Source organism: Sus scrofa, chromosome 6 (genome assembly GCF_054392235.1).
Source record: "Sus scrofa isolate SSC_HxYL_T2T_F1_AM1 chromosome 6, Sscrofa_HxYL_maternal_Yorkshire_Landrace_v2.0, whole genome shotgun sequence".
Taxonomy (NCBI): domain Eukaryota; kingdom Metazoa; phylum Chordata; class Mammalia; order Artiodactyla; family Suidae; genus Sus; species Sus scrofa.
Window position 1 is genome coordinate 106,307,608 of NC_139388.1, and position 16,345 is coordinate 106,323,952.

Consider the following 16,345-nt stretch of genomic DNA (forward strand, 5'->3'; position numbering starts at 1 on the left):
GGTAGCGGTGGTATATTGGGTAGAGAGAATGAAGTGATGCGGTGGGAGAAGGAAAGGCAGAGAAGAGCTGAGGATGGGGCTGAGATGAGAGATTGTCCTTCTTTCCTTCAGCTGTTGCATTGGTTTTTACTGAGTCACACTACCTCCTGGTGCCACAGCAGACTATCAGAGGAGCTCTGGGACCTTTTACAAGTGTCCTTTCTTTCTCTTACCATCATGACCCCTGTCTAGCTTGGAAGTGGGTGGGAATCCATCTTCCTTATTTAACATCTGGAAAGGTGTGCTCTGCCGTTGAAGCAGAGAGAGGTAATTTCCACCTTGCTGCTCAAAATAAAGTCTATGGACAGACCATCAGCACCTACAAGCGTGGCCATTGCTAGGGAGCTCGTTAGGAATACAAAATCTCAGGCCCCACCCCAGTCTACTGAATCGGGATCTGCATTTGAACAAGATCTCCCTGGAATTCATGTGCACATTCTTGTCTGAGAAGTACTGACCTAACACATTTAGTTTGCATTCCTCCAGCATGTCCTCTACTAGCAGGGTGTCAGTAATTTCCTGGAATGTGTTTAACTGGGGCTCTGCTCTCCTATTTAATCCATTAATCCATTATCACATTTAAGCCTCACAACAAACCTTGCAGATACCTTAATCCTCCTCTTGCAGATAATACTGTTAAGTAACTTATATAAGGTCACACGCTAGTAAATGGTGGTAATTCTCAAACCTTTTTTACTTTTCCTACACTGTTGCTTTTTCTTGAACTTAATAATGAGTCATTGTTTATGTATTAGGATAAGAGGTAAACCCATTAAAAATAAAGTTTGTAAAAGAGCCCTTTTGAGTGTGATAAAAGAAAGAGGTCTTTTCAGTCATTTAAGGATTATTTCAAATAGTGTTTCACACTTTTGCTGGTGATAAGCGAAGAAGACAGAGTGAAGCATCATTGGTCCCTGGCTTTTGGTATAACTTAGGGAAGTGAGAAGACTGCATCCTGGCATGCACACACTTCATACTGTCCATCAGCTGACTTGCATCTTGTTGCTGCTGAGGCAGGGCCCATCTGTTCAAGCCCCTGTGGAGCCTGGTGCTAGGAGTAGTACTGATTGTTTTATGCTTAGGGTACCCATATGCCTCCATGCAAACCACAGTTCAAGAGCTGTAAGACTGCATTTTTCAATCTATCAGATGGCTTTGAACAAAACTTCTGCCAATAAGGTTATTAGAATGCTTACTATTTGCCAAGAATGTAGCACGAATGGCGACCAACCAAATTATTAAGAAATACTGCATTTTCAGAACAACTACATTTTCCAGGGAGAGATGAAGAAACCCCATAAAACACTGGGGATCACCTGGATCACCTTTCATTCTTGGAAAACTCTATTCAGCTGCAAAAATAGAGACTAAAACCTGAAGCCACTGACATTTGCTTTGAGGCTGGAGAATCCTATGTCATTCTTGCTCTGGGGTTGTAACCTGGATGGATTTGTCTCAAGCTGGGTAATATCTAGTGTGGGCTGTCCACACTGCACAAGCATTTCTGGGGGGAGCTAGATGATGCTTTAAAATGAAGAGTGTATTAGAAGCATGAGGTGAGTGTGGGGGCACTTCGGAGTAGGAGTGGGGGTAGAGTTTTCAGTTGGGTGATGGAAGGGGAAGCATTGGTGTTTCTTGATCTGTCTGTGGGCGGTTCTCACTTTTGAAGGGAACGCTCCGGGCCCCCCTTCCCTAGGATGTGTGTTTGTTGGTGGAGACCCGCCTTACCGAGGTCTCTTTCCTCTGCGCTGGTCAGCCCTTCTGTCTCTAACGTGATGACCTTGAGGGTCCCCAAGCGTCAGAGCTTTCAGAGCCGCCCGGGAGGGGTGCCTGACAGGGGCGCCCTCCTCACGTTCCACAGTCAGCTTGCCCTTCCCTCCAGCTTTCTTTCTGACGCTAGCAGAAGATTAGGACTCTGGGAGAGAGAGGAGTCCTGGACTCCAAGGACTGGTTAACTTGGAGGCCCCACCCTTCTGTTCAAAGCTAGCCTAACTCGGAGAACTCAGGGTAAAGCTCTTTGAAGGCAAACATCCTAAATGTCAGTCCAGTATCCACGGGGGCGAGAGACAGCAGGTAATTAGAAGCAATTAGCTGTCCCCCTGCCGGGAAGCCGGGCAATTACCTTTTCTCTCTTCCTTTTCCGTCCGTCCGTCCGTCCGTCCTTCTCGGTGGAAGAGGTAGAAGGGTGCTGCTCCCCACGCAGCAGTTACGCTGAGCTGGCGCGGGAATGAGGGATGGACTGAGCCGGCATCCGCTCTCCTCCTCCTGCTGCCGCCGCCGTGGCCGCGGACAGAGCAGTGCATTGTGGAGGCTGAGCGCGCCGCGGCAGCGGGAGCTGCGGCCCCGGGATCGCGCGGCGGGGAGCTGTCCGAGGTGCTGATCGTCCCGACCCGCGGCCAGCGCGCGCCCTACGCTCCCACCTGCTCTGGACCCCAAGTCCTGGCTTTCCGTCCACTCTCAGTCTGTCCATCTGTCTGTCTCTCCTTATCTTGGGGGGCAACGGCTGGAGGAAATCATGGTGTTCGCTCCAGGTACACCTGCACCTTGCTTTTTCACCAGGTGTCCAAGAGGGGAGCGGGGAAGTGGAGGGAGAAAAGGCCTTTACCTTGTGGCCCACCTGCGCCTTTTGGAGTTGCCGCCTGTAGTAGGGAGTGGACAGGAGGGAGAGAGTCCCTCTCCCCAGTCCCGCCCCATCCTTCCTCTAAGAATCTCAGCTGTCGTCCTGCCCCTCGCTTCTCTTCCCGCCTGCTTCCTCCATATCCCATCAGACTCAGGCGCCCTGAGAACTGCGATCTTCGCAGGCAGCACAGGCGCTTACTTGAGCAGGAGGGTGGAGAGATGGGGAAAAGAGTAGTGGGTTTCTGGCTACTTCGATGGGAACCTTATTCAGTGTCACTCGCCCTCAGCAGAAGTGGCAGCATGACACGGGTCCTCCCAACCTCCTGGGGAGAGAAGTGTGTGAAGCTCTGGAAGTGGGACAAAGGGCGGAAGAGCGATACTCTTTAAGGAATTAGATCTGAAACTCCAGCAGCTGGAGGCTGCAGTACAGAGGCTGCTACTGCGGCGCCGCTGGCGGTCGCAGTGTCTCTTTGGAGCTGGCGATGAAGGACTTAGTCCCTTCGCTGCTCTCTGTGGCTACAAGTTGGCAAAGAGTCAGATTTGTCCGCGGTTGACCGGCGTACTGGCGAGTGCGTGTGTTTATTTGAGTGAGCCCCCCCCCCTTCCCCCGCCAAGGACATTGGTGTGTGTTTGGGTGAGGTCAGGCGGATTAGGGAGTGGCGGGGAAAGCGTGGTCGTCGTTAACGTAGGAAGGTCTCTTTAGGGGTGTGTGCAAAGTCTGTTTCCCCCCTGTCTTAAATTATGGGCCGTGCTATCACTGAAGACGCTATGGGGTTGGGGTGGGGAGGAAGGAGTAATAAAAAGAATAGAAGGGCCTGGGAGTCTGACTTTGTTATGCTATGGTTCTTTGACCTGAAAGGTTGGTTTGTATTTGCTGTGGGCCATGGACCTCAGATAGCTGCATTTTTAAAAAGTAAGAATTGAGTCTGTCCTTCAAAAAATTCAAATAGCAAAACTTGAGAAAAGGAAGTCTGACCCTGGCACCGCCCCCCCCCCCCAAAAAAAAACTGGGTGCTAGCTGAGGAAGAGGCCTGGAAGGAGTTCTGTCCCTTCTGACACTCACCACAGGCAGTGACTCAGAGCAGTGCCTTAGAGGAAAGCCCAGGAACCCTTCTGCTGCCCGTCCCAAGTAACTCCAGGGGAGACATTGTTCTGTACGGTGAAGGACATTCAGTCACCACAGGATCTGGAAAGTTGGGAAACAACTGCTCCTTGTTGCATTTATCATCTAATTAACACTTTATAAAACATTCAGGCTGTTGTCTCCTTTGATCTTCATATGACCCTCTGGGGTAAGCACTATCATCTCTATTTTACCAGCCCTTCCAGAGAGGCAGTGGTTCCACATAGTCTTTCCAGCACAACCTTAGCTGGGGTTTTCTGACTTTAGATACTCTTTGTTTTTTCCTATACCCCAGAGCCTATCTTTTTTCTTTTTCCCTTTGTCTTTTTAGGGCCGCACCCATGGCATATGGAGGTTCCTAGGCTAGGGGTCCAATCGGAGCCTATCTTAAAGCAAAATGCCTCACCAGTTTCAGGGGTAGCTGCTTTTTGGTCCAAAGGCAGGAATTAGATGTAGCCAAAGGGGAGTGTTTTTATAGTTCCACAGTGGGGGATGGACTACTGTTGTCTAGTTAAGGTTGTTGGGGAATGTTAACTAGGCATTTTCTAAAAGCATAATTGTGAGTGAAAGATTGTGTAATGAGCAGTGGGGAATTTCTGGAGTGGATTTTCTTGGCTTAAGCAGCCCACTTATTGGATAGGACTTTATTTTTCCATTTTCCCCAAGTTTTGCATTAGTTCCATCTCTTCATAACTGTTAGAGATTCCATAAATTGACCTGAATAACATATGTACAGAAACCCTTGGGGAAATACTTTTTGGGTCATTTCTTCAATTTTGAGTTTCTTTTGAAAAGTCATAAGCATTCTGGGGCAATAAAAATAGGATGCTAAAAATATTCAGTCAATTACCTTCTCATCTACTGATCATACGTCTTCTAATTCATGTAGTGATATTATTCTGAAAGGAAATTTGAACAAGGCATTGGTTTTTTAACCCTGCCAGATTTTCCGCATTACAACCTCATCTCTAGGACTATTGCTCTTCTAAATCTCTATAATCTGGGCATCCAGATGTTTTGTACAAAGTCAAGGGAAATACTTAACCCATCCCTTTCTCCAAGCCAACCAGACACTCAGAAAGGGAGGGAACAGAGGCTAGGATTATTCCAAAATTAATAAAAAGTATTAGATAGTTCACAATGAATATAACAACAAATTAACAATGAACTATTCATAAAATTGGGTCAGTGGGTATTATGTCCTTTATTTTTAACTTTTTTATTGAAGTATATTTGATTTACAGTGTTTTGCCACCCTTTATTTTTTTAAGTGAAGTATTGTTGATTTACAATGTTGTGTTAATTTCTGCTGAACAGCAAAGTGACTCAATTATGTATATTAAATATATATGTACACATTTTTTAAATAGTCTTTTCAATTATGGTTTCTCATAGAACATTGAATATAGTGTCCGTGTTATACAGTAGAATCTTGTTGATTATCCACTCATGTGTAATAGCTTACATCTGCTAATCCCAACCTCCCACTCCATCCCTTCCCCAACCCCTTCCGCCGTGGCAACCACAAGTTTATTCTCTATGTCTGTGAGTTTCTTTATGTTTTGAAGATATGTTTTAGATTCTAGATATATGTAATATCACATAGTGTTTGTCATTCTCTGACTTAACCTCACTTGTATGAGAATCTCTAGTTCCATCCATGTTGCTGCTAATTCTTTTTTATGGCTAAGTATTATTCCATTGTATATATGTACCACATCTTTATCCATTCGTCTGTTGATGGACATTTAGTTTGTTTCCATATCCTGGCTACTGTGAATAGTGCTGCTGTGAACTTAGGAGTGCATGTATCTTTTTGAATTAGGTACTAGGTCCTTTAAAACCCATTGTAGCTTTTTGAACTTTAGCAAAGGGAGCCAAGAACCCTGAGGTTTAGTTCTGGCTTTGCTTATATGAATTATCCTAACTTTGAATGGTTCTGCTGCCTCTTTGCTTACCTTAAAGACAAGGTGAAAAGTGACAGAGATTTGTTAAGCAAGTTGCAGTCCAGAAATACAATGGAATAAAGGAGAAATAACTTTATAGAACTCTGGTTTTGATTCACTGTTATCATATAGTAATAAATATTCTTGGATTCTCTGGTTTCAATTAATCTACAGGTTGTAAGGAACAAGGCTTCAGTTGGGCAGGATATTTTGGTGGTTTTTCAGTTTATATAGGGTAGGTAATTCAGTTCTGTGCTTTTCCTCCTTCTTATACCATTCATAGACTTTGTAAGTTAAGAGGGTTTTAGTTTTGTGCATACCAATTTTAAACCCCTTTAAGCTAAGGACCGTGACTACTAATAATTGAAGTATTCAGTTACATGAAGGCTATCTCTCATTTCTTCTTCCCTTTGAAGAAATTATACAAAATTAAGAACAAGAAAATGAGAAATTAAAAATATATATTTAAAATATATTTAGGAGTTCCCACTGTGGCATAGTGGGTTAAGAGTCTGACTGCAGAGGCTTGAGTTGCTGTGGCCAAGAGTTTGATCCTGATTCAGAAGGTTAAAGGATCTGGTGTTGCCACAGCTGTGGTATAGATCAAAGCTCTTACTTGGATTCAGTCCCTGGCCCAGGAACTTCCATATGCCTTAGGTGTGGCCATAAATTTTAAAAATATACATTAAATATATATATATATATATAATTTCTCTGTAAGTACCATACATCCCCAAACATAGTTTAAACTGAGCTGTGGATACATAGCTGAGGCAAAAGGCCAAAGTCAGGTCTTTGCTTTTCCTAAATATCTAATCTATTCCTCCTGCTTTCTTATTGCCAAACCAAAGGTAGAATCTTTGAATAGCAATCTAAGAAGATTTAGAAGCAAACCACCAGTGCTAAAGGAAAGAGGATGACACAAACAATAAGAAAAAATACTTTCATTTCTGTGCATACTGTTAAATTGACCCAGGTTATTTAGTCTGTGACTTTATTAGCAAAAGCTTTCATCTGAGAAAAGAAAAAAGTTCTGAAAGATATCTGGACTTCCCATATGATACCGTTGGGTTTATGGGGGATATCAAGGTATTCTTACCAATTTGTGCACAAAGTCAATGTGGAAGAAAGAAGAAAGACCACTAGTGCTAGACTTTAGTGTCGGAGGTGAAAAAGTACCCAAGGGAATGTCAGGCTATTTCCTGGCCTATTCCAGAATGAGAAAGAAGATGTTCACAAATTCACATGTCTTTTCAATGCTGTGGTTTCACCCAGATAATTCAAGACACTGAGCAATCGTATTAGCAACGCCTCCTCCCTTGAGGAAGAGCCACTAATGGATAGAGTATGAAGTCGAAAGTGAGGACAGATGTTTCCTTACCCCTGGGCAGTTAGTTCCCCCTCCCCCAGTGATTAGAATATGCTTCAGGGATTAATGCACCTCTCTGTGGATGGACCTGATATATACTTGACGTTCTTTGGATTGCCTTCAAATAAGCTGTATTGTCAACAAAAAGGTCTTTCTGTTCTTGTACATGAATTAGTCAAGGTATAACAAGGATTTCAAAGGGGGAATAAAAATGGTATAATTACAAGCAATTAGACAGTCCCTTGACTTCTGCAATTGGTTTGAAAAAACGTTTAGCAAAAGCAGTTCTAGAGAGAGCTATCAAAAGTATTCAAGAAAATATTTATTGCAAAGAAATTATAGCTTTTATTTATTTTTATAAACCTCTTACCAATTCCTGAGAGATCTATGAATAAATAAATTATATAGCCAACTGTCTTAACTGTAAGGTTTATAGTCTGCCAACTGCAATTCTCCTCTTTGGCGTAAAGGGTTTTTAAAATTTTTATTATTTACTTATTTGTTTATGAATTTTTTTTTTTTTAGGGCCGCTCCTGCAGCAAGTGGAAGTTCCCAGGCTAAGGGTCTAATCAGAGCTACAGCTGCTGGCATTCACCGCAGCCACAGCAATGCCAGATCAGAGCTGCATCTGCCATCTATACCACAGCTCATGACCATACTGGATCCTTAACCCACTGAGTGAGGCCAGGGATTGAACTGGCACTCCCATGGATCCTAATCAAGTTCGTTTCTACCGAGCCACAACAGGAACTCCTGCATAAAGTTTTTCTAAAAAAACTTTGATAAATTTATTATTTAAAAATATTTATAAACAGTTGAATTGACTTTTTGGATGTACAACTCTGTGAGTTATACACATGCATAGTGTTGTGTATGACCACAGTACAGTTCTATTGTACTTAAAAAACTCCCTTTTTAATCAAACCCTTCTTTCCATCCCTAACCTCTGGTGACCACTGATTTGTTTTCTACCCTTATAGATGTGCTTTTTCCAGAATGTGATGTAAATGGGATCATATAGCATATAACCCTTTGAGACTGGCTTTTTTCACTCAGTGTAATTTCAGTGAGTTTCTTCCATGTTGTTTGTGTATCAAAAATTCATTCCTTTTTATTGTTGAGTAGTATTCCATTGTATAGATGGACCCACTGTTGTTTATCCTTTTTCCTAAATATTTGTTATTTTCTGGTTTTAGGAGTTATGAATATAGTTGTGATAAACGATCCTGTACATGTTATGTGTGAACATTAAGATTTTTTTTTTTTAGGGCCACACCTGCGGCATATGGAGGTTCCCATGCTAGGGGTCCAACCAGAGCTGTAGCTGCTGTCCTACAACCACAGCAGTGTCAAATTTGAGCCATGTCTGCGACCTACACCACAGCTCATGGCAATGTCTGATCCTTAACCCACTGAGCAAGGCCAGGGATCCAATCTGTATCCTCATGGACGCTAGTTAGATTCGTTTCCAATGAGCCACAATGGGAACTCCTGAAAATGGATTTTCATTTGTCTAGGGTAAATCTTTAGACTTGAGATTACTGGGTCTTATAGTAAATGTGTGTTCTTCTGAAGGGTTGCACCATTTTGCATTACCATCAGCAGAGTTTTCTAGTTGCAGTTGATCTGCATTCTTGTCTTTCTAATGGCATGTAAAATGGTATTCATTGTGATTTTGCTTTGCATTTTCCTAATGGCAAGTCGTTTTGACACATTTTTTCAGGATCTTATTTGCCATATGTATATCTTCTTTTGGTGAAGTGTCTGTTCAGATCTTTTGCCCATTTTGGATAGAGAGGTTTGTGTTCTTATAATAGAGTTTTGAGGGTTCTTTATATGTTCTGGGTATAAATCTGTTGTTCAATATGTGATTTGCAAATATTTTCTTCTAGTTTGTGGCTTGACTCTTGATTTTTTTTTAACACTTTTGTAAAGGAAATTTTTAAAATTGTGTTGCAGTCTAATTTATTGATTTTATTTTTGATGATATCTTAGAACTTTTTGCATAACCCAAGGTCAAGACGTTTTTCTATAAGTTTTATAATTTTACATTTGGATCAAATCATGGAATTAGATGCCTACCCTCATCACTTCATCTAAACTTGATCATCTCCTAAAGGCCTCACCACCTAATACTATCACATTGGAGGTTAGGGCTTCAACATAATAGTTTTGGAGGGATAACAGACATTCAGTCCATAATAAGTTGATTGTTGGATATGGTGTGTATTATAGCTCAAGTTTAATTTTCTTATGTATATGAATGTCCAGTTGTTCTAATAACCATTTTTTTGAAAGATACTATTTCTCCATTGACTTACATTTGCAACTTGTTAAAAATTAATTGTCTATATGGATGTGGGCCTATTTTTGGACTCTTTATCCTGTTTCATTCATCTTATCCTTCCGCTGACACCACAGATATTGATTTCTGTGGCTTTACAGTAAGCCATAAAGTCAAGTAATGGAAATCTTTCAACTTTTCTTCTCTTTAAAAATTGTTTTGGTTATTGTAGTTTCTTTGCCTTTTCATATAAATTTTAGAATTGGCTTACCTGTATCTACATAAAATCTGCTGAGATTTTGATTGGAATTTCATGGAATTTATAGATTGGTTTGTGGAGAATTAAAATCCTAAGCGTGTGGAGTCTCCAATTAGGTCTTTGATTGCTTTCATCAGTATTTTGTAGTTTTCATGTCTTCCATATGTTTTGATAGACTTATACCTAAATATTTCTTTTGGAGGAGGACATTTAAAAACAATTCATTTTCCAAACATTGTTTGCTATTTTAGAAACATGATTGATTTTTGCATGTTGACTTTTTTTCCTATGATCTTGCTTACCTCTCTCATTAGTCACAGGAACTATTTTGTAAATTTCTTAGCACTTGTTATGTGGGCAATTATGTTGTCTGTAAATACGGAATATTTTATTTCTTTTTTTTTCCTCCTATTTTTATGCCATTTTGCACTGACTAGTGGTTGTAGTGTAGCGTTAAATAAGAGTAGTGAGAGTGGACTTTCTTGCCTTGTTTCGAGTCTTAGAAGAAAGCATTGCAGCCTTTCATCAGTATGATGTTAGCCCTAGGGTTTTCTGTAGATATTCTTTTAGGCTGAGGAAGTTCCTTTCTATTCTTAGTTTGCTTTGAGTTTTTATCATCAATAGGTGTTGAATATTGTTAAGTGTAATGATACGACCAAGCGGATTTTCTTTATTAGGCCATCGATATGGTGGATTATGTTGATTGATTTTCAAATAGTGAACCAGTCTTACATGCCTGAGATAACACTCACTTGGTCATGATATATTATTCTTTTCATATACTAAATGAATATTCATTTCAATTCATTAATATTTTTTTGAGGATGTTTTTGCAGTGTTGATAAGGAATGTTGGTCTATAGTTTGCTTTTTCATGCACTATTTTTTTTCTTGCTATTTTTAGGGCCACACCCATGGCATATGGAGTTTCCCAGGCTAGGGGCCGAATCGGAACTACAGCTGCCACCCTAACCATAGCAACACAGAATCTGAGCTGTGTCTGTGACCTACACCACAGCTCACGGCAATGCCAGATCCTTAACCCATTGAGCAAGGTCAGGGATGGAACCCACATCCTCATGGATCCTAGTTGGGTTTGTTAACTGCTGAGCCATGAAGGGAACTCCTCATGCACTATTTTTGTCTGGGTTTTCATATAATATAATGCTGTCTGCATATATGAGATGGGAAATGATCCCTTCTCTTCAGTTATCTGGAGGAGGGGTGTAGAATAGTATAATTTCTTCTTTAAATGTTGGGTAGAATTCATCAAAGAAACCATCTGGGGCAGAGTTTTCTTTGTAGGGAGGTTTTTGTTTGTTTGTTTTTTGTTTTAATGGCTGCATCTGTGGCATATGGAAGTTCCTGGACTAGGGTTTGATTCAGAGCTGCAGCTATAGCTGCAGGCCTACACCACAGCCACAGCAACGCCAGATCAAGCCACATCTGTTGCAGCTTGTGGCAACACTGGATCCTTAATCCAATGAGTGAGGCCAGGGATCAGACCTACATCCTCATGGATACTATGTCAGGTTCTTAACCCACTGAACCAGTTTTGGTAGTTCTTTATGGAATTAGTCCATTTCACTTAATTTGTTGAATTTATATGAATAAATTTTTTTGTACTTTTACTATCTACTTAATCTATGTGGGGTCTGTAGGGATAGCTTCCTTTGGTTCCTGATACTGGAAGTTTATGTTTTGTATTTATTTTTCTTTGACAGTTGGCTACAGGTTTGTTTGTTAATTTTTAAATATCTTTTCAAAGAAGCATCTTTTTGTCTCATTGATTTTCCTTATTGTTTATTGTTTTCAATGTTATTGATTTCTGCTCTTTATCATTTCTTCCTTTCTACTTGCTCTATTATTTATTCATTTATTGCTTTTTAGAGCTGCACCCATGGCATATGGAGGTTCCCAGGCTAGGGATCAAATTGGAGCTACAGCTCTGAGCCTGTACCACAGCCACAGTGACGCAATATCTGAGCCATACCTGCAACCTATACCACAGCTCATGGCAACACCAGATCCTTAACCCACTGAGCGAGGCCAAGGATTGAACCCACAACCTCATGATTCTTAGTCGGATTCATTTCTGCTGCGCCATGACGGGAACTCTTCTACTTGCTTTAACTTTGTTTTTCTTTTTCCAGATTTAAGATGAACTTACATTGTTTATTTCGGGTCTTTTTTTTTTTCCCTCATATAAGCATCAAATCTTATAAATTTCCATCCAAGCATTGCTTTAGAATGTGTTACATTTTAACACTGTATTTTCATTCAGTTCAAAATATTTACTAATTTTCCTTGATATCGCTTCTTTGTCCCATGGATTATATAGAACTGTGTTGTTTAGTTTCCAATTGCCTGAAGATTTCTTATATATCTTTTTGCTATTACTTTCTTTTTTCTTTTCCTGCTATTAACTTCCAGTTTAATTCCATTATGATTAGAAAAATAACCTTTCTATGGTTTCAATTGATTGAAATTAGGTAAGATTTGTTTTTGAGACAGAGTGGGGTCTATCTTGGTGAACATCTTATGTGCACTTGAAAAGAATGCGTATCTCCTCTTTTCAGGTGGAGTGCTCCATAAATTGTCATTTTGATACAGTTGGTGGATGATGTTCATTCTTCTACATTCTAGCTGATATTGAGCCTACTTGGTCTATTGATTACGAGGAAAGGAGTGTTGAAACCTCTAGCAAAAACTAGATTTTTCTATTTGGTTTATCACTTTCTGCTTCATGTATTTTACTGCTCTATTAGGTGCATATGCATTAAACACTGTTATATTTTCTTGGTGATTTGTCTCTTTAATCATTAAGTAGTGTTCCTCTTTATCTCTGGTAATTCTTCTTACTCTGAAGTCTATTTTGACTGACTATAACATAGTCCTATTGGCTCTCCTTTGATTAGTGCATGGTACAGTTGATTCTCATTATTCATTGATTCTGTATTTGTAAGTTTTCCTACTCACTAAAATCTATTTGTAAAATTGATCAATCAAAATCAATATTTGCAGCACTTTCTATACATTCAAGGACATGTATAGAATGTCAAAAAAGTTGACTTGTCTGAATGTGTGTTTGCATCTGAGATTGAACAAGGCAATGTTTTGTCTTTTTGTTTCAGCTCTCATAATGTAAGCCGATGTGCTTTTGGTGGTCTATTTAGTTTTTTACACCTTTGCGCTTTTTGTTGGTGATTTCACTGTTTTATTGGCCCCCAAGTGTAGTGCTAAGGTGTTATCTAATGTTCTAACTACAGTAAAGTTGTGATGTGCCTTGTGAAGGAGGAAATTATTAGATAAGCTCCATTCAGGCATCAGTATAATGCTGTTGGTTGTGAGGTTGATGTTGATAAATCAACAACATACATTTCATAAGGTGTCTTTAAGTAGAAACACATGTACAACAAAGTTATGTGTTAGTCATTTGGCAAAAACATGACCAGAGATTTGCAGGAACCTAAGCCTTGTGCTTCCTTGGGAGCAGTGGTTCCATATTTGCTAATTCACTGTTTGCAATGACTTTATAGAATATAACTACTATAAATAAGGAGAATTGACTGTATATCATTTTCCATCCTTTAACTTTTAATATCTTTGTCATTATATTCAATGTGGGTTTCTTGTAAACAGCATATTTTTTGGCTCTTGCTTCTTAATCAAATGTGTAGAGTTTTAAAGGTGGTTTAAGTTAGCTACTGATTCCTAGATGTCATTCTGACATAATTACCGCATCTTCTAATTCCTCGCTATCATTTAAAATTAAACAATATTTCATCAAGTTAAAATTTTTGTCATTATAGTTTTAGAATCTTTCTTTCTTTCTTTCTTTCTTTCTTTCTTTCTTTCTTTCTTTCTTTCTTTCTTTCTTTCTTTCTTTCTTTCTTTCTTTCTTTTTGGTCTTTTTAGGGCTACACTTGTGGCATATGGAGGTTCCCAGGCTAGGGGTCGAATCAGAGTTATAGCTGCTGGCCTACACCGCAGCCACAGCAACATGGATCTGAGCCATTGTCTGCGACCTACCCCACAGCTCCCAGCAATGCTGGATCCTTAACCCACTGATCAGGGCCAGGGATCGAACCCGCATCCTCATGGATGCTAGTTGGGTTCGTTAACCACTGAGCCATGATGGGAACTCCAGTTTTAGAAATTTTAATATGCATGGATTATCAAAAAGAAACGAAAAATGACAATATTATCCAGCAGTAACAACTGTTAATATTTTAATGTAACTTCTCATACTTTGTCTCTAAAATTATATCCCCTACTTTTTTAAGCTAAAAGGTTATCCTGACATGCTTTTTATTTTTGGACATGACTGTTTACACAGAGTACCATTATCTTTTCATACTATTCAGTTTTCCTCTGTGTATCATTAAAAAAAAAAAGACAGAGTAAAATTGTCATTATTCTCATTTTTGTAGATGATAGAAGGTTCTGAATGCCTGATCAAGTTTATGTTTCAGAATCAATGCTTGACATTAGATGCACTTATTTTCTATACACAATATAATCTTTATTTTTTTATTTTTATTTGATTTTTTGTCTTTTTTTGCCTTTTCTGGGGCCACTCCCGTGGCATATGGATGTTCCCAGGCTAGGGGTCTAATCAGAGCTGTAGCCGCCAGCCTACGCCAGAGCCACAGCAACATGGGATCCGAGCTGCATCTGCAACCTATACCACAGCTCATGACAATGCCGGATCCTTAACCCACTGAGCAAGGCCAGGGATCGAACCCGCAACCTCATGGTTCCTAGTCAGATTCGTTAACCACTGAGCCACAACGGGAACTCCAAGGCAGAGTTGGTTGTTGAAAAAGCTTGTGTTTGGGGACAGATAGGGCTGGAGGCAAACAGCTCACCGCTGCCACATCCATCCCATCTTGCTGATTTGCTCATTTGTTAAATGAAGATCAGAAGATCTATTTTCCAGAGTGGTAATGAAGATAAAGAGGAAGTGCCTGGCCCCCAGGGCACTAAATGGTAGTTATTACTGACATTATTGTTTTAAAAGGCAATGACTAAGAGTGCATTTTGGAGTTCCCATTGTGGCTCAGTGGTAATGAACCCGACTAGTATCCGCAAGGATGCAGGTTCAATCCCTAGCCTCCCTCAGTGGGTTAAGTATCCAGCATTGCTCTGAGCTGTGGTGTAGGCTTGGATCCTGCATTGCTGTGGCTGTGATGTAGGCTCCAATCGACCCCTAGCCTGGGAACTTACATATGCCGTGGGTGTGGCCCTAAAAAGATTTAAAAAAAAAGAGAAAGAATGTGCGTCTTATACACATACACATTCATGTGATTTTTTACACATATGTATGCATATGATTTGAAGACTGGACCAGCAGTCTTGGGAAGCTATATAGTTGATTCCTTCTGTGGAAGAAGTCTGACTTACTGGTTCACTACGTCACCTAGGTAGAGTTTATGAAACTTGAAAGCAAAATGCTCCAACTAGCTGAATTGATGATAAAGCAGATGTCGGAGTGCATCCTGGGATGAATAAGTTATGAATCATGGAAAGTTGCTGTTTAAAGGCGCACAGCTGTGTGCTTGGAAGCAGATGGTCATCTTGCTGATCTGACTCATTCTGATCTTCTCTCAGTTTAAAAGCTGAATGGTGATTTTCCGGTAAAGGTATTATGCATGATATTTTTAATGTTTAACTTTCTAGTTAGGAGAAATTAATATTCTGGAATTTGGAATAATGTTTCATGTTCTATATGCCCTTTCCCCCCTGGAGACCTTAGTTCTTATTCTGTGATTGTAGGTCATAGCCACACACACATTCTTAGATACTGTTCTTTGAACATGCTCTTTGATCTTACATAAATCTTCTTGGGAAGAAAGCCATAAAGTTTGTTGGTCAAAACAATCCCACAGTTATTAGCTGGAGATTAGGAGAGGGCGGGTTGGAGTTTTTCTTCCAGTTACCCTGACTTGCTACATGACTTTGTGTAAGAAATATGCTCCATTTCCTAAATATCCCTCCTTAGCATCTTAGAGGTTTAGCATCTTAGTTCTCAGCACAGATGTTTATTGGGCAGAGGAGATGAATGCAGGAGAGCTACATAGAAGACCTACTATGTGCTAGGCATGCCACATGCTCTTTTTTTTTAAAGCAAGGCACAGCATTATAAAGAAATGCCAAACTAGAATCACCTTTCTTTTTTTATTTTTTACTTTTTAGTGATTTTTGTTTTTTCCATTATAGTTGGTTTACAGTGATCTGTCAATTTCTACTGTACAGCAAAGTGACCGAGTCATATATATATATATATTCGTTTTCTTACATGATCCTCCATCATGTAAAAACATCTTTCTTTAATTTGTGGTTACACTGCTATTTCATGTTCCAAATAGAAACAGAGCATCTACCTCCAGAAATTAAGAGACATACATGAAATGCCTTTTCCATTTTCTTTAAAAAAATGTTTTTTTTTTTATTCCAAATAAGAGAAATAGAGCTTATGGAACTCAAGAACTGCATTCATATTATGAATGCAATGTCTCTGTTCTGGACACCTCTCATAAATCGCATATGATGGGGCTGTTTGGTAATTAGACAGGAGGCTCCTGTGGAATCCACATCTGGGTTGTCTGACAGCTGTTCATTTTTCTCTTCATGGAATTATTTCTTACATCCTTGTATATATTTTTTTGCCTTTCCATTTTAATTTTATATTTTTTGCAGAAATA

At 39.9% G+C, this 16,345-nt stretch overlaps 2 protein-coding genes across 7 annotated transcripts in view; both read left to right on the forward strand.

Annotated features, from left to right (window-relative positions):
* DLGAP1 (DLG associated protein 1) overlaps positions 1-16,345 on the forward strand; it is a 1,399,633-nt gene that overhangs the window by 20,609 nt on the left and 1,362,679 nt on the right. The gene's annotated exons all lie outside the window — the stretch shown is intronic.
* The window catches only part of AKAIN1 (A-kinase anchor inhibitor 1), a 78,734-nt gene that overhangs the window by 20,609 nt on the left and 41,780 nt on the right, over positions 1-16,345 (forward strand). The window contains exon 1 of one of the 5 annotated variants that reach the window (XM_021096130.2): positions 1,939-2,112. The exons of 3 other annotated variants lie outside the window; for them this stretch is intronic. In XM_021096130.2, the coding sequence (XP_020951789.1) occupies positions 2,076-2,112 (37 nt within the window). In that variant the 5' untranslated portion in view covers positions 1,939-2,075. Of the gene's footprint in view, positions 1-1,938; positions 2,113-2,420; positions 2,571-16,345 lie in introns of those variants that run through there. One more of the 5 variants, XM_021096131.2, reaches the window with a different exon arrangement.